At 58.2% G+C, this 22,078-nt stretch overlaps 1 protein-coding gene across 2 annotated transcripts; it reads right to left on the bottom strand.

The window, feature by feature from the left end:
- Nucleotides 1-3,520: 3,520 nt before the first annotated feature.
- On the bottom strand, nucleotides 3,521-20,910 carry PRKCG (protein kinase C gamma; the record flags this gene model as incomplete). 2 transcript variants are annotated; one of them, XM_080827817.1, is made up of 18 exons in its annotated part: nucleotides 3,521-4,513; nucleotides 4,763-4,903; nucleotides 6,144-6,251; nucleotides 7,818-7,898; nucleotides 8,892-9,030; nucleotides 9,283-9,345; nucleotides 9,429-9,520; nucleotides 10,260-10,448; nucleotides 10,750-10,902; nucleotides 12,511-12,540; nucleotides 12,813-12,900; nucleotides 13,189-13,323; nucleotides 14,029-14,185; nucleotides 15,117-15,248; nucleotides 15,398-15,509; nucleotides 18,867-18,949; nucleotides 19,920-19,951; nucleotides 20,741-20,910. In XM_080827817.1, the coding sequence occupies 18 exons, from the start codon at nucleotides 20,908-20,910 to the stop codon at nucleotides 4,325-4,327; spliced, it is 2,094 nt and encodes a 697-aa protein (XP_080683943.1). In that variant the 3' UTR covers nucleotides 3,521-4,324. The 2 variants fall into 2 exon arrangements, with proteins under 2 accessions (XP_080683943.1, XP_080683944.1); XM_080827818.1 differs by lacking the exon at nucleotides 10,750-10,902.
- Between the last annotated feature and the right edge of the window lie 1,168 nt (nucleotides 20,911-22,078).

Below are 22,078 nucleotides of genomic sequence, written 5' to 3'. Positions count from 1 at the left end.
GGCCTGGAACTTAGGATGCTGGGACTGTCCTGGATCCCGGGACACTGGGACCCTGAGACCTGGAGCCTGGATCTTGGCTAGAGATTCCAGAAAGTCAAAACCATGATCTGGGACCCCCTTCCCCTCCAACTCAGCACTCTAACCAGAGTACCCTAGGCCATCCTTGAAACTAGGGATCAGGGCTCTGAGCCCTAAAATCCCAAATCAGGAAGCCCAGGATCTTCATCCTCCTCATCCTCCTTGGCCATCACAAGATCCCCAAATTCCCTATCAGAGATTTTGGACTCCAACTTCCATGCTAGGACTCCCAATTACAAAACCCTTTTCAACATCTAGCCTGGAACTCTGACCCCTCTAACACCAGGCCCTCAAAACAAGAGATCCCCAGTTCATAGCTGTGGCCTTGCGAATTCCAGTCAAATATCTAGCGATTCTAACCCGGGAGCTCCTAATCTCTTATCTACCACCCTGACACCCCCCCCCAACTTTTCCCTAAACTGCACAATTCCCATTTGCGGGACTCAACTTGGCATCCCCATTCTATCTCATCCTATCTCAGCCAAAGACCATCCCTGAATACCAGTGATCCCCATCATCTTTTCTAACTATGAAGGTTAAGACCCCCAAACACTCCCCAACAATGCAGCCAAGACTTGACACCTGGCTAATCAGAATTCTCAGAGCCTTGAAACTCTACCCCATGCCAGTAAGGATCTTGGAGTCAGACAACTTTCATCACCCCCCCGTCCCTCCCCCACACCTCAGCATCCAGAGCCCCATCCCACCAGGCCCCACCCCCCAGCCTCCTGGAGGAATCAGGGATCCGAGTCTGGCAGAGCTCTGACCAGCTTTTCCTCCCATCCCCCGTCCCAAGGCTTGACCGCCAGCTGCCTCCTGTTCCAGCCCGCTCAGCTCGGAAACAAGCATCGAAAACCCAGTCACCCCGATTGCCTGGTCCCAAGTAGCTGACCTCAGCTCCCCCCGCACCCGCCCCCCCCACGGGGCTCCTTGGACTCCCAGCTGGGACCTTGCCCATTGACACCTTTCTACTTCCCCTTTGAAACCCCCTCCTTCTCCGCTCCGATTCCGTCTCACTCCAAATGGCCCGCCCAGATCGCCTCATTCTCCTCCAGCCCTTCCACCTTTGGGACCCTCCCCCAGGCCTGGAGCCACCTTCTTACCCTTCTTTATCTAATGCAGCCTCTCCTGGATTCAGGGATTCGGATCCCAGGAGTCCCATTCTCCAAGCCCCAAGTCCAAACTCCGTCTCCCTCCAATCTCTTCAGGAACGTATTCCCCGTTTCTGGGGACCCCTTCTCAGACACGTCCTGCTCTCACCGGGCCTGGGCCCTCCCCGCTTCCTCCAGGACCGCCTCCCTCAAGGACCTGGCCGGCACCCTCCTCAGGGCTCACGGTCCCTAAGACTCGGACATGAAGAGGTGCCCCACTCCAGGACCCTAGGACCCCGTCCTCCCGGATTCCCTAGGCCCAATGTTCCCTCACCCCCCCACCGCCTCCCGAACTCGGGCGTCCTGACCGCCAGAATCCCACACCCCGGGGCCACTCAGACCCCTTTTAGCCCCAACCCCCGGCTCCCAGCCACCTCAAGAGGAGCCCCCACTCCTTCCAGGACCCTCCCCTCGCGCTCACCTCGCTCAGGGCTGGGCGCACGCTCCGGGCCGCGGGCCCCGCAGCCGCATGACCGGCCCCGCGGCTTCCCCCGGCCGCCGCCGCCGCCACCGGGGTCGCCGGTGCCCGCGCCCCCCGCCCCCGCCCCGGAGCCCGGCGTCCCGGCCCCCTCCCGGCCTCCCACCCCCCACCCCCCGCGCCCGCGGCCTCACTCGGCGGACGGCGCCGGGAGCTGGGACCCGCGGCCGCTCATTGGCTACTGCGGAGGAGGGGAGGGGCGGGGAGGGAGGGGGAGGCTGCAGGGAGGGAGGGAGATGGGCCTTGAGAATGGGGGAGGCAGGGAGGGAAGGAGAATAGAAACAGAGGCAGAGAGCCCGAGAGGGGCAGGGGCACCCTGAGAGGCAGACAGACAGAGCCGAGGATCTAGACTCCCACCGAGACCTCGAGGCTGAGGAATGCTGAGACTCGCAGGTCTGGCGACTGGGGGAAACACAGAGGGGGCCTGAAAGAGACAGAGAGAGAGAGGGAGAGGCAGAGATCAGGTCTAAGACCCCGCTGTCCTCGGGCTCAGAGCTTCTGGGGCTCTGGAAGTGGACAGGTCAGAGAGAGACAGAGAGACAGAGAGACAGGGAGACGCTCCCAGGCCCTGGGCTGAGAGATGCTGAGACCCAGACACCTTGAGCTAGGGAGAGAGACAGACAGAGAGAGAGACACCCTGAGAAGGAGAGAGAGCAGGGGCAATCCTGGGGCTCCCCTGATAAGGACTGGGGCTCTGGCCAGGCCTGGGGCGGAGCCTGGGGTCTGGGCGGCTGGAGGAGGCGGGAGGGGGCGTCCCGGGCCGGGGTCCCCAGAGCAGCAGGCGGGCGCAGAGCGGAGCCGGGTCCTGCAGCCGCCGCGGAGCCGGGAGCCGGGCCAGCCCCCCCCCCCCCGCCGTGATGTCAGCGGGGCCACTCTTAAAGGGGCAGGCCGCCCGCCGAGGGTCGGAGCGGGGGCTGGGGGCGGCGGGCAGAGCACGGGGGTTACTGCTACGGTGCTGGGGGATCCAAGGGGAGCCCCAGCATCCAATTGGGTTGAGTCCCGGAAACCCAAGAGCCTGCAGAGACGAAGAGATGCCGGGGCTCCCCGAGGGAGCCTGCGAAGCTTTGGGGCTCAGTCCCCTCCAAAAACACAGACACAGACACACCATTCAACTGGCCTGCCCGGGTCCGGGACTACATTTTCCATCAGCCCTGGCGGTGAGGGGCCGCACTGGGCGGGGGGGCGGGGGGGGCAGGGTCCGCCGCGGTGTCTGCTGGGAACTGTAGTCTGTTGGGACTGTTCTTTGCGCGCACACCCCCCCCACCCCCACCCCCGCAACTGGGTCAAGGCTGAGAGGCCCGTCTTCTGGCTCGCCGGCTGACTCTTAAGTTCGCGGGCTCTGCTTGCCTGGTTTCTCTGTCTGGAGTCTCCAGGTCTCTCAGTAGGAGGCCAGACTTTCACCTCCCCTCTCAGGGCTGCGCCCACCCCCGCCCCGGTCTCTGGGTGTCAGTGTGGGTCTGGGAGCTTGTGTATGGCTCTGGGTGAGTAGGTGCATGCCCGTGTCTCTGGGCCGGGGGTCTCTCCCTGACACGCCCCGTGGTCTGTGTGTCCATCTCTACCTCCTCGCGCACGTGCCCACTTGGGTCCTCGCGGCGGCACTCACGCCTCCCGCCACGCCCGGCCTCTGCTCTTTCTCTCCGGCGCTGTGGCTACCTTCTCCCCACTTTCTGGGTCTCTGTGTTTTCCCTCGCTCTCTGCCGCCCCGCCCCCCAGCCTGTGTGTGTGTGTTTCCGTGTACAGTCACCGGCCCACCTCCACACCCCCTCCGTTCTGCGCGCTTAGAAGAAAACATCCAAACACTTCAGCATCAGCATCCCAAATTTATTCTCCGGCAGCTGTGGCCGGGTGGGAGAGCCAAAGAGAAGAGTGGGCGCGGGGAGGAGGAGAGAGTCCCGGAGAGTGGCAGGCACGGGGCGGGGCGGGGGGGAGAGCAGGAGGGAGGAGGGGTTCCGAGCAGGACTGGAGCCATGCACCTGGCAGGCGAGCAGTGATGGGTTTAGGGTGGGGGCGTCTAAAACAAAAGCTGACTGAGAACAGCTAGGGTAAGTATCCTTCACACATCCCGGGAATCCCTAGAGTGTAGAAGAGGAGCACTGGAGCGCGGGGGCACAGCCTCCCACTCACTCCAGAATGGGCTGGGGGAGTTCGGAGGTGGGGGGTCATTCTGGAATCCAAGTCTGGAACAGTCCACCCCTTGAGACTATTTCCCAGAAAGGAAAATAAATAAATAAATAAATAAATAAAAGAAAAAGAAAGGAAGAAGGAAAAGAAGAGAAAAGAAAAAGAAAAACGAGAGGCACAGATTCTACCGAAATGGAGTCTAGAACCCCGCGGAACCGGGAGAGCGGTGGCCGCTCTGGAACCCGGTGGAGCGGAGTCCCGAACACTGAGGTGCGGGAGAATCCAGGGCTCAGCACAGCAGAATCCAGAACGCGGTGCGGCTCTAGAGGCTGTGCGGAGGTTAGAATGCCAGGAGCGCTGGGGAGGGGCGCCTGGCCCCCACGGGGCAGAGGCTAGAATGCCGGGGAGCAGATCTAGAGTGGCGAGGGGGTGAAGGGGGGGGGCTAAGGCCGGCCTGGGAGGGAGCGGTGGGGACACCTAGTGGCGGCAGGAGAGGTTACATGACTGGCACAGGCGGTGGGCTGACGGGGCTGCGGGCGTCGGGGTGCACGAAATCCGGGTTCACGTAGGTGAAGCCTTGGAAGTCGGCCTGGTCGATGCTGGCCAAAACTAGGCGGTCCGGCGGGGTCAGCGCGGGCGCCGCCCGCGTGAAGAATTTGTCGAAGTTCTCGCCGCTGCGTCCACACTGGGGGGAGCACAGGGAGGGGAAGATGAAATTCTCTCCGCCCCTTGGGTGTCCCTCCGGGTCCCCTCCGCCCATCTCCCGTCTCGCTTGGAACCTCTGCACATCCTTCAGGGCCTCTGCACATCCCGTGAGGGCGTCTCCACAGAGGAACCCCCACCCCACTTCCACATACAGGAACTGGAGCTCTTGGGGACCACCCTACCCCCCTCCAACCCGAAGGACCAAGAATGTTCCCGCAAGGTGGCTGACCGGACGGGGTCTGAAGGGAGGCGCGATCTCCAGCCGTTCCAGGCGCTCCCAGTCCATCCAGCGGAAAAAGCCATGAGCACGGATGGCGGGCTCCCCGTCGGGCCCTGAGCCCAGGCGTTTCGCTGGGTGCTTAGTTAGGAACTGTGGGAAACACAGAGACAGACAGACAGACAGAGTCCCAGACAGGGAGGCACAGAGAACAAGCAAGAGAGAAAGACAAAAACAGAAGAACAGAGACACAGTATAGAGACCCAGAGAGAGGAGAGCAGGGGGGACAGAGTGGGGGGGGGAGGAATGGGGGAGAATAAACGAGAATGAGATGGATGAACTCCAAACCCAGAGACCCGGGGACAGATAGAGAAAGAGGAAAATCATGGCATCAAGGTACGAGGGGCAAGAAACCCAGAAAGAGGAAGGGCACAGCCAAGAATCCCCGAAAGAGAAGTTGGAGGGAAAGAGAGAAGGAGAGGAAAAGGGAGAGATGAAGGGAGACAGCGGTCGGAGACCCAGAGCAAAGGGGGAATAGAGAGCCCAAGAGGGGGAGATAGAGACCCAGGGGACCGGCAGAGACCCAGAGAAGGTGGGAGATAAGACGCAGAAAGAGAGGATGGAGATTCAGCAGACGAACCCCCAGAGCGAGGGGAAAAGACACAATATGAAGGCAGAGACTCAGAAAGAGAGGAGGAGAGTTCCAGAAAGAGGACAGAGATTCAGAGCACGGGTGTATGGGAGTTGGGGGTAAGAGGGAAATAGACACCCAGAGAGAGGGGCACAGAGATGCAAGAGGTTGATGGAGATCCCCAGGGACACAGAGAAAAGGTGGAGACACAGGGAGCCCCATCGAACGGAGATGGAGGCAGAGGTAGGAGACAGAAGCCGGAGAGCGACAGTCAGAGAGAATGGAGACAGGAGCCGGAAGCAGAAGGGTGCTAATGCTTGTTGAGAAGCTGCCACGGGCTAGGCTCTTTCTCCCGCACTAACTCCATAACCCTGGGAGAGGAGGCAGGCTCCCGGAGCTTGGGTGGCTCGCCCAAGATCCCACAGGAAGAGATGTGGCAAGAGTTGGGTTCCCCTGACCCACCCGGCTCTGGAGAGGAAGGCCCTGGCCTTTCAGCACTGCCCGCAGTGAGCTGGGGAGTGGGTGCTGCAGAGGGGAGGAGGCTAGAGGCCATCCTTGGACCGGAGGTGACAGCGGGGCAGTCCATCAGTGTTCTAACAACATCTCTGTATGATACAAACTTTTCCAGCGGATGGAAGGGCAGTAACTTCAGGGGTGGGAGCCTTTTTCTAATGAGCACAGAGCCACTGTATGGGAAGCCCAGGATGGTGGTGGTGGGGCACAGGGGTTGTCTGGAGACTCGGGGGGTCAGGGGGCTCTCACCCCCTTGCAGATCGCCACGGCTTCTCGGGAAAGCGACTTGGGGTAAGTGACAGTTTGTTCCATGATGGCCTGAAACAGCTCTTCCTCATCCTCCCCATCAAAAGGGGGCTGAGAAAATAGAGGCATAGAATCAGAGACTTGACAAACTGGCCCTCCCCAGCTTCCACACCCTCATTACCCAGCATGAACACGAACACCCCGTCCAACATCCTAGGGAAAAACTGGACCAAGCAACCACAGATATCTCTCTTTTGTCTTAGACTCTCTGCTTTCCTATCTCAGATGCACCAGCTCTCTGCATCTCCTTGCTGTTCTGTCTTTCTCTGCTATGCAAATCAGCAGGGCATTAATTAGACAATATGTCACTTAAATAGAAGAGATATAAAAAATGCAGGTAAAAAAACTGTAAAAGCATTCTCTGGGTTGAATGAGTTGCTTCCGGTCTTCTGGGATTAGGAAAAGCAAAACCAAGGGAAGGATTCTTTCTTTCTTTCTTTCTTTCTTTCTTTCTTTCTTTCTTTCTTTCTTTCTTTTCTTTTCTTTTTTAAGAGCCTGCAGGAGCAGGGGAGGGAAGGAGGGAGGAGCAGGGAGAGGAGAGAGAGAGAGAGAGAGACCCAAGCAGGCTCCACGCCCAGCATGGAGCCCAACACAGGACTTGATCTCAGGACCCTGAGATCATGATCTGAGCTGAAATCAAGAATCGGATGCTTAACCACATTAGCCACCCGGGCACCTCCCAAGGCAAGGATTCTTCATGTGGGGTCTAGGAAGTCTGTTTATACAACTGAGGGGGTCCATGAGCTTGAACAGGGGAAAAAGTACATCCTTATTTTTTAAAAATCTCTAACTGAAATTTAGCATTCCCGTATAAATGTAGGCAAAAACCACAGTAGTAGTACTTGTGACTTCATCACCAACAGAAATCACAGATATTTTCTTAGCACATTAGATTTGCAGATTTCTCAAAATGTTAGTCATCTCAACTTCAAGATTACTGGTAGACCTTCCTGGTTATTTCCCATCACTGTGAGATAATACCATTTAGTTCATTAACAGGAAATCACATACGTGTCCACATCCCAGTGCTTAATATTTACCTAACTGTATACTTTTAAATTACATTTATTTAGCTAGCTGAACTGTTAAATTAAAATTTTTGTTTTGATAGCCATTTCAATGCGATTGGTTTCCTTTGTAATCCTATTTTTTTTTAAAGATTTTATTTATTTATTTTACAGAGAGAGATCACAAGTAGGCAGAGAGGCAGGCAGAGAGAGATGAGGAAGCAGGCTTCCCGCCGAGCAGAGAGCCCGATGCAGGGCTTGATCCCAGGACCCCAGGACCATGACCCAAGCCGAAGGCAGACGCTTTAACCCACTGAGCCACCCAGGCGCCCCTGTAATCCTATTATTTTATTTCATGTATTTAAACACTTTGTTTTGAGAAGGGGTCCTTGGCGCCAAGAAAGTTTTAAGAACCTCTGGCCTGTGGGGAAATAATGCTTCAGGACCAAGGACAGCACTATCCAGGCGGGACATTCACCGGCTTAGCACCCCTCCTCAGTCCGCAGACATCCCTTCCTAACCTGCTCCTTTGAGATAAAGGCCGTGTGACAGGGGGCATCCCATGCGGTGCTGCCTTTAGCCAAGCCAGCCTCCCCCCGGCTTCCCTTACCTGTCCTGCCAGCATCTCATACAGCAGAACCCCAAAGGACCACCAGTCCACAGACTTCCCATAGGGCTGGTAGGCAATGATCTGGTGAGGAAGGGGAAGGGTGGGCGTCAAGGAATCATGGTTTGGGCTTCGAGAAGCCTAAGACCCCTCTGGCCTTGCCCCCTGGGAACCTAACCCACGTTAAGTGTTTTCGACACAAACTCTCCCCACGCAGAACACTTGGGCCAGAGCTTCATCTTTTCGGACAATTCAGAAACAAAATTTACCTACTTAGAACATTCCTTTGGTCCCCAAAATAAAGACTATCTAAGGACCAAGTCAAAAGTTCCAGCCAGCTAGAATATTTAGGTAAGCAGACCTTCTCCTTAAGGAGAGGGTAACTAAGGGCTAAATTTCAGAGACCAGAGAGTTTTAAATCTGATGTACTTACGATTCATCTAGGAGGCTGTTCCTAGCCCTAAGAATTCCAGCCTCAATAGGTCAGTCAGAAATATGTGTGTGTTTTTCAAAATCTCCACAGGTTCTGAAACCATCAACAACTGATTACCCGGGCCTTAGCGCTGAATCACCCTGAGAGATTAAGAATGGCACCAACTCCTTCCTCAACTGAGAAAAGTCAGGACCCTCTATCTCCTTATACATGGTCAGATCATTAGCTCCAGTCCCTTAACAAAGTCAGAGTACACTCCCCCGATGTGAAATATTCAGAGCACAGCTCAGAGCTCTGGGGGGACGGCCCCCACCCACCCAGAGTACACTGGAAGTTGTCTCCACCCTCTAGAATAGTCTAGAATAGTCCTGTATCAGGTCCCGCTCTCTGAGAATTCTTAGGAGCCGAGAGGGTCCCACTGTTAGCACACTCACCTGCCTGGCCGCCCACATTGCCAGCTCAGAGACCCAGCTCTGCCCACTGGGAATGCAGGGCACACAGGCCCCCCTGTGTCGCGTGCTGCTAGACCCCCCAAGACTCAGGTAAAGACCCCAGGGTCAGGACCCCCACATTCTGAGCGTTAAACAACCAGCCACCCCGGCCGGCAAACTTGGAGGACAGCAAGAGCGGCAGAGGGAGGTTACCTCAGGGGCTATGTAGTCTGGGGTCCCGCAGAAGGTGCGGGTCGTGGTCCCTGGGAAGACGTTCTCCTTACACATGCCAAAGTCAGTGATTTTGATGTGTCCTTCGGCATCCAGCATGACGTTGTCTAGTTTCAGGTCCCTGGGGATGGGAGGTAGGACGGAGAGGAGGTGAGGGAAGGGTGGAGTCCCAGAAGCTGGGGCGGCAAGTGTTTGTGTGTTTTCTTTTAAAGTAAGCTCCCCGCCCAAGGTGGGACTTGAACTCACGACTGACCGCGAGATCACCCGTCGCTCGCTCTACCCACTGGGCAGCCAGGTGCCCCTGGAGCCGCCCGTTGGATCCCCTTCCCTCTTAGGGACCCGCTGGCCTCCAGTGAAAGGCCGGACCGCTCACCGGTAGATGATGCCCTGATTGTGAAGGAAGAAGAGGCCGATGGCGATTTCCGCTGCGTAGAACCTGGAGAAGGGGGCGGGGAGCCAGAGGTCAAAGGCTGGGGCCCTCTTCCCCCCACCCCTCCTCGTCTCTTGGCCAAGACTCACGCGGCATGGGGCTCCTTAAACTTGCCCAGCTGCTGAATGTGGTACATCAAGTCGCCCCCGGTGACATACTCCATCACGAAATACAGGCGATCCTGGGGCGGGCGGGGGGTGTGGCTCAGCGGAGGGGACGCGCGGACCGGAGGTAGGACGCGTCCATTCCCGCCCACTCCAGACAAGCTTGCGTCAGGAACCCAGAGCGGCTGGGCGGCCCGAGGACTCAAGCCTGCCCCCCAGAATCTCCGCCTGGCCCTCCACCTGCCGCCCCCAACGGGCCCCGCCCTCCGCGAATGGAGGCCGAGGCCCGCCATTCCCCGGAAATCCCCGGGGCGCCGCCGCCTCCCCGCGCACCTCCCCGCGCACACGCGACCCCGACCATCTGTTAGGGAACCAGCGGTGTTTCGGCCCCGCTCGCAGTGCGCGATAATGTTTCTCGAAATCCAGGAAGCTGGCTACGTCACCCAGAGCTTTTTGAAGGAGTCGCGCCCTCTCCAGCCTCGGGCGGTTCTCGCTCCCTGCCCCACCCCACGATCTGGAGGGCGCGCCCCGTGTCTGACGAGACCCTCCCTCAGAATCCGATGGGACCACCTCGCTCCGTGGAGCCAGGGGCCGGCGGCCACTCGCAAGCCGTTCTCCGCCCGCACTCTCTGCCCTCCAAACTCCTCGGCTCAGACCGCACCCACCCAAGACCCCGGGGTGCAGGCCACGCCCACCAGGCGCCCAGCCCTCTGGCCACGCCCAGTCAGCGTGCGGAAGGTTCTGGCGTCGCCGTAGTCTCGGAATCCCGGAGCAGAAGTCTGACCTGAGCCAGCCTCTGCGCCCCTCCTTTCTTACCGGGGTCTGGAAGGTGGAGTGCAGCTGGGTGAGAAAGTGGGGCCGGCCCCCCGGGCCTCGGCCCCCCAGGGCCAGCACTCGCTTCTCCACAAGGGTGCAGTCCACGTCGTCGTCCTGGACAATCACGTCTTTCTTCAGGATCTTGATGGCATAGAGCTCATCAGAGCCCCTGCGCTCGGCCAGCATCACCTAGGGACAGAGGTTCAAAAGGCCCAGTCCGTCTTGGGAAGGAACCCAGAGACGCAGATACTTGCATCCCTCCCCTTCAGGGACTCTCTCTCTCTCTCTCAGGGGACCGGGTACCCTGGTTTTGCTGAGCACTCCCTCCTGAAAGCATCCCAGTCTTTATGCCCGACCTCTCAGGGGCACTCGGGGGTCCCATCAAGCCCTCTTTGGCGACTCAGTTGCCTAATGTCCCTCCCCAAAGACCAGGAATCTGATGTCCCCCCAGACATCCTCCCCTTTCCCCCCAGAACCCCAGGAATCCAACCTTCCCAAAACTGCCTTTTCCTAGAACCATGAGGAAGCTGAAGTCAGAGATGTGGAGACGTCCGGGGCTCGTCCCAAAGAAACAGCGCTTGGAGTCGGTGGGACTGGGGGATGGGGAAGGGATGGGAGAGGAAGAGGGACCCATCCGCACGCGCTGTGAGAAAGGGGAGAGATGCGGAGGTAGTCAGACTCCAGATGGGGTTAAGGAGATGCCCCTGAGAGAGACAGCATCCAAGAATGAAAGGGATGGGGAGAGACAGAAAAAGAAAGTTGTCTCTGCCCCCCACCCCACCCCTTGGCATAAGACCTTGCACTGATTTTCCACAGCCTGGAGGGCTGAGCATTAAAAGAACACTTAGACAGATTACTATATGCCATTAGATAAGCTGTTAGCACCCCCCATTTTATTTTTTATTTTTTAAGTACTCTCTACACCCATCGTGGGGCTCAAACTCACAACCTCAAGATCAAGAGTCCCACACTCCACCAACAGAGCCCACCAGGTGCCCCTACCCCACCCCCACTTTGAGAAGAGGAAACTGGCACAGAGATATCAAATAACTTGCCCAACGTCACACAGATTAAAAAGCAGAGCCAGAATTCAAAATCCATGAAAGCCAGAGACTGTCTCCCTCCTTTTTGTGTCTTCAGCATCACCCAGCGCAGAGGGCACTGAATGGATGAAGGGCTTCCAGGACGCGCGTGCATTTCCTATTGTGCAACCTTGAGAGCATACCCAGAGTCCGAATATCTTTACCACCACTGCTTCCAGCTCGTCCCACCCGAGTCTCCACGGGGCCTCCTCCCCGCTTCGCCCTCTGCCTCTATTTCTACTCTCCACACAGAGCCTTGTCCTGTTCAGACGCAAACCACCTCAGGCCACCTTTGATGCTCCCACCCTCCCACACCATCTCACCCAGTTTAAAAGCTACAACCCTTCCAGCGAATGGCAAGTCACACCCCTTCCCTCTCTGATTTAATTTCCTACTTTTCCACACCCTGTCCCCCTTCAGCCCCGCTGTCCTCCTTGCTGTACTACTCCCAGCCTGCTCCTACCACGGGGCCTTTGTGCCTGCTCTTCCCTCTGCCTGGAAGGTTTTCCATCCTTCAGCCTGGAAATCTGGTCTCCCCCTCCTGTGCCTGGAAAATCCTGCACTTCCGGCTGGATTCACCATCCCCCTAGGAAGCTGTCTCTGGCTCTCCCAGGCTGTGCTTCCGGTACTCCCCAGGGCCTGAGGCTACTACCTCCATTATCAAACTCATTCCTTCCTGGTGGATGGCTCTTTATGTAACTTTCTCCTACTTTGAAGTTGGAGCTCCCCAGGGAATGGACTGATTCTACCCCCAGAACAGTTTTTAGCTTCTGTGACACCTCAGGAAATAGGTGTGAGTGAGCGAGAAAACGAAGAGAGAAGGCCGCAGTGATAAACAGAAAAACTCAAGGATCGGTCAGGTGTAGCCTCCTCAGGGGAGTCCCTCCCTGGCCATCCCAACACCCCAGGCTGGCTTGGTGCCTCCTCTAGGCTTCTCCGTGGCCTGGGGCACCTCTGATACAGTACATCATCCTGGAATTTAAGTATCTGTCACTGTGGGACTTGCTTAAGGGTCAGGTTCCCCTTCGGGGTGCTAGGTTTAACTCAGCAAGCACGACACCGGCCACCAAGTCTGTGCCCGGCCACATACCAGGGGAGGGAGACGTGGGAAGAGACAAGCAGACCACAGGAATGAAACTGTCTCCATTCCAGGCCTGAGCTCTACTCACCTCATACAGTTCCAGGGGGTAGTTACAGGCCTGGGGGAGAAGAAAGCCAGAGTCAGAGTCAGGCCCCAGAGAGGTAGGAGGTTGCGCTAATACAGAGGGTGGGGACTCCAAACCCCCAAGCCATGGGAATGGATAAGAACTCCAATTCCCATCATACCCTGGGGCAAGAGTCCCCTGGAAAAGCAGGAGAAGGATCCCCAGGGCCTTTTGGGAATTGTAGTCCCAGGACACCTGGGCACCCAGTTGCTCTTAACTGTGTGTGCGGGGCTGGACTCCCCCTGGGGGAAGTGGGGCCTGAGTACCTCAAATTTCTGGAGGAGGCTGCAGTTGTCAGCGTCAGCCACCGGCACATTGTAATATTCGCCCTCCTCCTGGTTCAGTAACTTGTACCTGACACACAGACAAGAGACCAGAGCGGGGCGGGAGGCAGGGTTGAGGGTTGGGGGGGATGTGCCCGAGGGGGAAAAGAGACACAGAAAGAAAGACACAGAGATGGAGAAAGAGTGAGCTAAGGAGAGAGAGATGGGATGCAGGGAGACGGGCTTTGGGGAGGTGGGGACAGGGGAGGGGGGAGAGAGAAGGGCAGGGAGGCAGGAGGCGGCGGTCCGGAGGAGAGAGACCACACACAGACCTAGACGCAGAGGCCCAGGCACAGCCGCGACCCTGCCTCGCCCTCACCAGCCGTCCACCGGGGCCTTGAGCAGTTCTGAGACCCCGAAAGACATGGCACCCATGAAGTCGTTGCGGGAAGTCCGGTCCCAGTCCCACACCTCCACGCTGAGCCGGCGCTCCACGTCCCCTGGCTTCAGGTTGCTGCGGGAAGGGTGGGGTGGAGTGAGGGTCCAGCTCCCGGCTCCCCGCTCCCCGGCTTCCCGGGCCTTGGTGCTGGAGGAGGACGCAAGTCCTTCTGGGGTGAGCTGGGGTCTACTCCTGCTCCCTAAACCGTCCTGTCATCTCGGACCCTCCCAAAGGCGGTCTTCCCCAGTAGCGGGACCCTGAGTACATTTAGACAGCGCTCAGTCTCTCTCCCTTCTCCCCACATTCTTGGCTCCTTCCCAGCCCCGCGTCCCGTCCTTTCTCTCCGGATCTCTCTCCTGAGTCTCTGTGGCTGCTGCTTCCTCTGGGTCTCTGTCCTTCTGTCCTTCTGTTAATTGGCTTCTCTTTCTCCTCCTGCCACCCACCCACCACCCCTCTGCTTACACCCCACCCCGCTGCATTCTGTCTGTGTGTCTCTTTGGGTTTGTGTCTCTTCTTCAGAACCCTCCATATCTGTCTCACTCTAACGTTGTGGGCTTTGATGGATATTAAATGCACAGATCTTTCTCTCTTGGCTTCTGCAACTCCATCCCTCTCTGTCAGTCACTCCATTCCCTCTCCCACCACCTTTCTCTGCCCTTTTCTTGGGTTCCCTCTACCCTAACACCTCCCACCATCTGCTCTCTGGGGTCTTGTGGGCCACCAAGACCCTCAGATCCTTCTCTACCAGCCCTCACAGCATCCCCTGCACCCGAGGCTCACAACACAAAGGTCTCGTTCCACACAGGGTTTAGTGTGGCTTTCACCGTCCGGGTCTTCTGTTTTGTCAAGTTCCGAGGGTCTGGGATAAGCTTCAGCTTCACATAGGGATCTGACAGACCATTGGGATCCATTGGGATGAGGTTACGGGCCTCGCCAACTGAGAGGAGAAGTGAAGGAGGGTAGACAGGGTTACAGATCCGGGAAGAGGCCCCGAAGTCTCCCCAGTTGGCAATCAAAAATCCAAGCTCTCCACCTTTCTCACAACCCAGGCGTCTTTGGCCTTACCTCTCTAGTATCCAGAAGACAGGGCCTAAAGCCCTCTCCCCCCCCAGGGACCCAGAAACCAGACCCAGAGCCCCCTCCTCCCTGAGGTCCAGGAATGAGAACCCTGGCCTGGGCATATCACCAATAGTAATCCCAAATCTCCCTCCGAATCAGGTTCTCTCTCCTCCCTCCCTCTCAAGGACCTCGATTTAGAGTGGCCATTAAGAGGCACTGAAAGGGGGTGCCTGGGTGGCTCAGTCGGTTGGCCATCTGCCTTCGGGTCATGCCTGGAGTTCCAGCCCCCACATCCGGCTCCCTGCTTAGCAGGGAGTCTGCTTCTCTCTCTCTCTGTCCTTCTCCCTGCTTGTGTGCTCTCTTTCTCATTCTCTCTCAAATAAATAATTTTTTAAAATATTTTATTTATTTGTTTGAGAGAGAAGGAGAGGGGGAAGCAGACTCCCACCAGAGCAGAGAGCTGGATGTGGGCCTCCATCCCAGGACCCTGAGATCATGACCTGAGCGGAAGGCAGATGCCCAACCGACTGAGCCACCCGGGCGCCCTAATAGATAAAATCTTAAACAAACAAACAAAAAGGCGCTGAAAGTTTCAAAAGTCAACTTGGAAGGAGCACTTGGAAGGGACTGGCGTGGCCGGGGCGGTGCTCAGCCTTTGCAGGTGGGGTCAGGAGTGTGGGCGTGACCCGCAGGGGGCGTGGCCCTCCCTGGAGGGTTGGGAGCCCCCCCACCCCACCCCGCAGTTGAACCCCTTGGGCCCTTCCTCCTGGGGTAGAAGGGCGGGACCAGACCCAGGAGCCCGGCTTCACCTGTGACGTGGATCTCATCTGCCGTCGGTGCTCGGATCTCTAGCTGCAGCCGCCCGCGGCGCTCCGTGTGGTCCACCCCACACAGAGAGGGCACGCTGCGCACACAGCGCCGGTGCACGTTCATCTCGCAGCCTGCGGGGACAGAACCGGAGGTAGCGCGCCTGCCCTCCGCCCGACCCCAGACTCCATCCTGCAGCCCTACCCGGAGCAACCCAGACACTGCTCTCTGAAAGGGGCCCCGGAGCGCCGGGTTCCGGCAGGAGCCCCAAGCATAGACTCACAGGAGCATTTCATGCCCTGGTGCACCAGCCCGTAGAGAAGGGAGCCGCAGTGGTCGCAGAAGGTGGGGCTGCTATAGCTGTGCAGACGGAACTTGTGCTTGTTTCGGGGGTCCTGGGGGCAGAGAGGAGACATCAGAGGGGGCCAGGAGCGGCGGTACCCTAGAAGGGGCCGGGAAGTGGGGTGCCCTAGACCCTGGGAGAGAAGCCCTTTGAACTCTGCCTCCTCTGCCTTACGCTCCCAGTCTTCATTCACTCTACCGCATTTATGGAGTGCCTGCTGTGTGCCGGGCACTGTTCTTGGTGCCAGGACCAGCTGTGGACAAACAACGAAAAATTCCTGCCCCCATGGAGTTTACTTTCTAGTGGGGGAGACAGAAAATAAACGCTGAATAAATAAAACAGTGATGGATGGCAGCAGGTGCTGCGGAGGAAAATGAAGCAGGAAAGGGGATTGCCAGGGCCAGGGACTGAGATTTGCAGAGACTGATGAGGGAAGGCTTCACTGACAAGGTGGCATGTGGGCAGAGCCTGAGGGAGGTGGGTCTCCTAACGTTCCATAGTCGCTGCGCTCGCCCCACCTCCCCAAACATGCTCTCCAAGGACGTGTGGGCAACGATGAACTCCAGATGGCTCACTGTCAGCCTCTGTCAAGGTCTGCCCACTGTTGATCTGCCTTCTCTGAGCCCCTTGTGAGATGGACAATACGACCTCTCAGTTAACGAAAGACCAAGTGTAGGGGCGCCAGCCTGGCTCAGTCGATGGAGGATGTGACTCTTGATCTTGAGGGTGTGAGTTCAAATCCCATATTGGGTGTGGAGATTCTTTAAAAAGAAAGGAAGAAAGAAAGGAACGAAGGAAGGAAGGTAGGTAGGTTGAGTGTAAAGTGCATAGCAGGGCCTGGCACGCTCACTGTGCTCAGTACTGTCGTTTGTGCTGCTGTGGTCACTCTCTGAGATTTTATTGCCATGTCTGTAGAGCCCTGGGTTTAAATGAGAGCTGGGCCATTTACCAGCTGTGTGATTTGGGGCAAGATAGTGCCCAGTTTAGAGCCTCAGGGTCCTCTTCTGCCCAGTGGAAATCAAGAGTCCATATCTTGAAGCACTGCCCAATGTCTAGAGTCCAATTAAGCATGAATTTAGGGCACCGACAAAGCATTCCTTCCCCACCCCTGGCAATGTCTGAGTGTTCAGTAGTTTGGTATCTGCCTTTTCCTAGGAATGCATCGTGAGCTAGGGTGAAAATTCAGGATATTCTTGGGCTTTTATTTATTTTTGCAGTTTAGCGGGGATCCTATTTTGAATGACACTTGAGGGGGGTAGGGTGTGATGATCTCTTTCAACGCGGGGCCTCTAAAGATCTTCTGCTGACCCTAACTCAGAGGGTGCCCGCTGCTCTAAGTGCTACACTGTGTCAGTTCTCAGCAGGACGCCGGACTCGCAAGCTCCACCGCTCCACGGAGGTAAGCTGTTCTCATTCTCGAGAAATCACAACCAAAAAGGAGACAGAGCTGCAGCTCTAAGTACACAGACCTGTGTCCCCACTGGACTCTGCCCCCTCCCCAGCTCGGTGCCCCCCCACAACACCACCCGTTGCAGAGTCTCAGCCTTCCTTCCTATAAAATGGGGCCACGAGGCCTCCCTGAAAGGGGCCAAATGGAAATCATGCTCGCCAAGCCCTTCCCACTTCTTTAGCCCTTGATCCATGTGATGGCCAACAAGATCCAAAGCATTAAGAAGAAAAAAAATAAGAGTGAAGTAGAGGAAGACCCCTTCCTCTGTTTCTTCATCAGCGACAGCAACAGTTGTACAAGGATAATAACCCAATATGTCATCTCTCGCCAGGTGCCAGGTACCATCCCAAGCATTTGACTCATTTAGTCCTCAAACAATCCTGTAAGGTAGGTGTGGTCGTCATCCCCATTGTGCAGACGAGAACAAGAGGTACAGAGAAGTAAAGCAACTTTGGGAAGGTCAGAGAACCTCTAAGTGGGGGAACTAGGAGTCAAGCCCATGGCTTCGGCTCAGATGGGGACAGGGACAACACCTCACCTCCTGCTTTGTGCAGACTCATTCCTGGACCGCCTGAAAGACACCTGCTGAGCGTGCACAGTGAGCCCCGGACAATTCAGAAGTTGTGCGGGGAGTGCAGGTGGGCAAGCGAGGCGGCCAATCAGTGACATATTGCGGCTAGTAGATAGTGGTGCTCAATGTATGTGCTATGACATCACATCCTCTACATAAACTTCAATTTTCCTCACCTAACCAGCTGGCAAAATGTCCCATGGACTTCTGGAGAGCTCTCTGTCCCTTTTTCTCTCTCTCTGTCTCAGCTTCTCATTCTGTCCCTTTCTTCATCTGCTAATCATAAAGCGGCTCGAACCCCATGTCAAACCCTGGGCTAGGCCCTCAAGCCTCCCGGCTTCGTTGGACTATCAAAACAAGCCGGGAGAGGTGGGGGTTTATGCTGTCCCAGCCCGTAGCCACTAATCACACGTGGCTATTTAAATTTCCATCAGTTCAAACTAAATGGAATTTAGATTTCCCCGGCTCAGTCCGGGGTAGCCCCTCCCGAGGGCACCTCCAGCTAGCTGGGTGTGGCTGGCGGCTGCCATGCTGGACAGAGGGGAAATGGAGGCTCAGAGAGAAGAGCCCTAAGGCCACACAGAAAGTGAAGGAGGGATCGGGAACGGGCCACAGCGTCGGGTGTTCTTGGAAGTCCACCTGACATCCCCCAGATGGGAAGCAGAGGGAGAGAGAGACAGAGGTGGTGTGGATCCGTGCGCGCGCGCAGGAGGGAATCTGTATGGGCACCTGTGTGGGCTCCTGGGGGTTTTGTGCGTGTGTGTGCACATGCATGTGTGCGTGCGCGTGCACTGCAGGGTCTCCCCGGGCCTCCCTCTTGGCATCTCAGAAACCATTCTCCGTATCTGCCGTCTTCTGCTCTAGCGGGTCTCTCTGGGTGTCTGCAGCTCTGCTTCTCTGAGTCTCTTGTCTCTCTCAGTCCCTGTGGCTCCCTGTGTCCTTCCTCCTGGGTTGCTGTCTCTGTTCCATTCCTCTTTCTCTGTCTCACTGTCTCTGGGTCTCTGTCTTTTTCTGCTTTTCTGAGATTCTCTCTCTGTCTTTCCTCCGTGCCCGCAGCAATGGTTGTCTCTCTCTCTGTCCCTCCACTCTCTGTTTTTTTAATCTCTTGACCCCTGGATGACAGCCCACCCCCTCCAATGCTCATCTTCAGTCCCCTCCCCACTGCCTCTTCTCTGTCCCCCACCTGTGTCCCCAGCCTGTCTCAGCCCCCTCTCATTTCCCCTTTCCAGGCCAAGGGCAGGGAATCTGGGCCAGACTAGCTCCCCCTATCTCTCCAGCCCCCCTCCCCTCCCAGCCTTAAAAATAGCAGGAGAAATTGGGACGGACGCCGAGGGGGTGAGGGCGGGGGCGCGGCCCAAGGAGGAAGAATCAGGTGTCCGGGCACTCACGTCCGTCTGGGGGCCCTTCCCAGCGCCTGGACACTCGAAGGTCACAAATTCGTGGCATCGTCGATGAACCACGAAGCTGCAGACTGAAGGCGAGAATCATAGAGACACAGAGACAGAGAGAGAGCCCAAGGGACAGAAAATCAGAGAGAGAGAGAGACTCCAACAGAAGGAAAACCACAGAGAGGGGGACCCCAAAGTCAAGAGAGTTTAATAGAAAATCAAAGGAGAGACCTCAGCATGGAGTGGGGGAGGGAAACCAGGAGATAGAAATTCAGGGGTTGAACCCAAAGACGGAAACAGAGACACAGAGCATCACAGAGCAGAGAGACCCCGGTGCCTACACACAGCCAGAGGGAGACACAGAGACAGGCCGAGAAAGACCGAGATCCAGGGACACAGAGAGAAAACAGGATCCCATCGACAGACAAGCCCACCGAGGTGAGGCGAGAAAGCAAGGAAAGGGGCAGGCTGCGGAGGGCAGACAGCAATGTGCTCCGACAGCACAGAGAGAGCAGCGCCTTGGGCAGAAGTGAGTCTGGGGGCCGCGGGAGGCCTCCCCCTCCCTGACTCACTCTGTTCTCAGCAGTAGCAGCTGGTGCTTCCGGACTCGCCCCCCTCTCCCGCCCCGCATAACTGCCAGCCCCGCCCGGCCCCCACCCGCCCATTGGTGACCCCACCCGGCCTGCCCCTGCCTAGGACTGTTGGTGTTGTCATGGCGACAACAGCTTGGGGGGGGGGCTCTGACTCCGCATCTCCAGCCCCCCCCTTCGGCTCCCCTTTTCCAAATCTCCCTGTTGCCATGGCAACAGATTCTCCAAATATCTGTCCCCACCTGGAGCCGGCCGAGGGAGGGGCCCCCAGCACCACCTCCGCGGTGGCCCCACCATCAGAGCTCCCTCCGCACAGCAGGCTGTGTCTCTGCCACACCCCCCGCCCCGGGCTCCCCCGCGCCTCTCTGGGGACCAAAGAACACGTGTGTCAAGCCTCCTGGGCTGTGGGGCCCCGGCCTCCACCCTCCTGAGGGCCCCAGGAGTCCAGGTCCCCAGGTCTCACCTTGACACTGCAGGCCCTGTTTTCCAATCCCCCTGCAAGATCAAGGATCCGAGGTCAGTGCAGAAAAGGGTACGGGGCCTCCCACCTCTGCCGCTGCGCTACGCCTCCCTCCCTCCAGAGCAGGACCCCAGCTGCCTCGTGTTCTAGAGCCCAGAAATTCTGGCCCTCAGCCCCTCCTCCCTCAGACCCAGGAGTCCAGGTCCCCAGCCCCCTCCTCCCTCAGACCCTGGAGTCCAGGCCCCCAGCCCCTCCTCCCTCAGACCCTGGAGTCCAGGCCCCCAGCCCCCTCCTCCCTCAGACCCTGGAGTCCAGGCCCCCCAGCCCCTCCTCCCTCAGACCCTGGAGTCCAGATCCCCAGCCCCTCCTCCCTCAGACCCAGGAGTCCAGATCCCCAGCCCCTCCTCCCTCAGACCCAGGAGTCCAGGTCCCCAGCCCCCTCCTCCCTCAGACCCTGGAGTCCAGGCCCCCAGCCCCTCCTCCCTCAGACTGAGGAGTCCAGGCCCCCAGCCCCCTCCTCCCTCAGACCCTGGAGTCCAGATCCCCAGCCCCTCCTCCCTCAGACCCTGGAGTCCAGATCCCCAGCCCCTCCTCCCTCAGACCCTGGAGTCCAGGTCCCCAGCCCCCTCCTCCTTCAGACCCAGGAGTCCAGGCCCCAGGCCCTCCTCCCTCAGACTCAGGGGTCCAGTCCCCAGCCCCTTCCTACCCTAGGACCAGAAGCCAGGGCTGCAGCCCTCTCCTTCTCCATCCCTCAGGGGCCTGGGGTGACATGAGTCTCCATCCCTCCTTCCCTCTTCCCTCAAGCCCCCAGCCCCTTCCCTCACCAGATGAAGTCGGTGCAGTGGCTGCAGAAGGTTGGCTGCTTGAAGAAGCGGGCGGTGAACTTGTGGCTCTTGACTTCGTGGACCACCTTCTGCCTCAGAGCCCCCTTTCTGCAAAACAGGGGCCGGGGTCCCCCCTCTGAATCGCCTCCGCCGGGGCCCAGGCCTGCCATGGCCCCAGGAACGTAGCAGGGACCAGGATCCTGCCTTTCTGGGGAAACAGGTGGAAAGGCGAGGAGCCGGAGACTCGGGAGAGCACTGAGCCACGGGGAGACTGCGAGGAGGAAAGGAGAGGGGCGAGGCACCTCCAGGCGCGGAGCGCAGGGCAGGGAGCGGCACCCCGGGGCGCGCCGGCTCCGCCAGGGGGAGCGGGCGGGCAGGGCGGAGAGCCCAGGGCAGGGGCGCCGAGGAGCCGGAGGCAAGGGCGGCGGCGGCGGCGGGAGCTCCGGCTCAGGCACCTGCTGAAATGTGGGAGCCCCGGCTGGGGGGAGGCGTTGCCATGACGACCGAGGGGCGGGGTTTCAGCTTAAAGGCGTCCCCCCCTCCCTGAGACTCAGGACAAACGCCCTGCCCCCGACACACACGTGCGCACACCCACTCTGGGGGCTGGCTGGAGGGAGGGGGCATCCTCTGAGCAGGGCCCTGCCTCCACCTCCATCTGTCGCCCCGGCCGGGCGTCCTCCCCACGTGGGACCTCGGTGGGTCCCGTGAGCCCGCTGAGACTGCGCTCGGATCCCTGGGTTTCCGACGGTGTCACTCTGCTTCATTACACAAACTTTGTACTCAGGGCTGGGGACCCAGTGGTGGACGCGGAGACCTGCTGTCTCTGGTGCTCTTCAAGTCTTGATTTCTCTCTGGGCGTGGGTGAATTTGTATGTCCGTGTCTCCCTCTGGGGTTGTCCCTGGCTCTCAGTCTCTGTCCCTGTCCAGTGTCCCCACCTCCCTGTCCCGTGTCTCTGTCCCTGTCCAGTGTTCCCAGCTCCCTGTCCTGTGTCCCTGTCCCAGTGTTCCTGCCTCCCTGTGCCGTGTCTCTGTCCCTGTCCAGTGTTGCTGGCTCCCTGCCCTGTGTCCCTGTCCGAATGTCCCCACCTCCCTGTCCCGTGTCTCCGTCCCTGTCCAGTGCTGCTGGCTCCCTGTCCTGTGTCCCTGTCCCAGTGTTCCCGCCTCCCTGTCCCGTGTCTCTGTCCCTGTCCAGTGTTGCTGGCTCCCTGTCCTGTGTCCCTGTCCCAATGTCCCCACCTCCCTGTCCCGTGTCTCTGTCCCTGTCCAGTGTTCCTGGCTCCCTGTGCCATGTCTCTGTCCCTGTCCCTTGCCTCTATTTCTCTGTTTTGTTTTGTTTTG

The sequence above is a fragment of the Martes martes genome, assembly GCF_963455335.1.
Source record: "Martes martes genome assembly, chromosome: 17".
Classification (NCBI taxonomy): Eukaryota; Metazoa; Chordata; class Mammalia; order Carnivora; family Mustelidae; genus Martes; species Martes martes.
The sequence above is the reverse complement of the archived record's forward strand: the minus strand, read 5'-3'. Positions and strand labels throughout refer to the sequence as shown.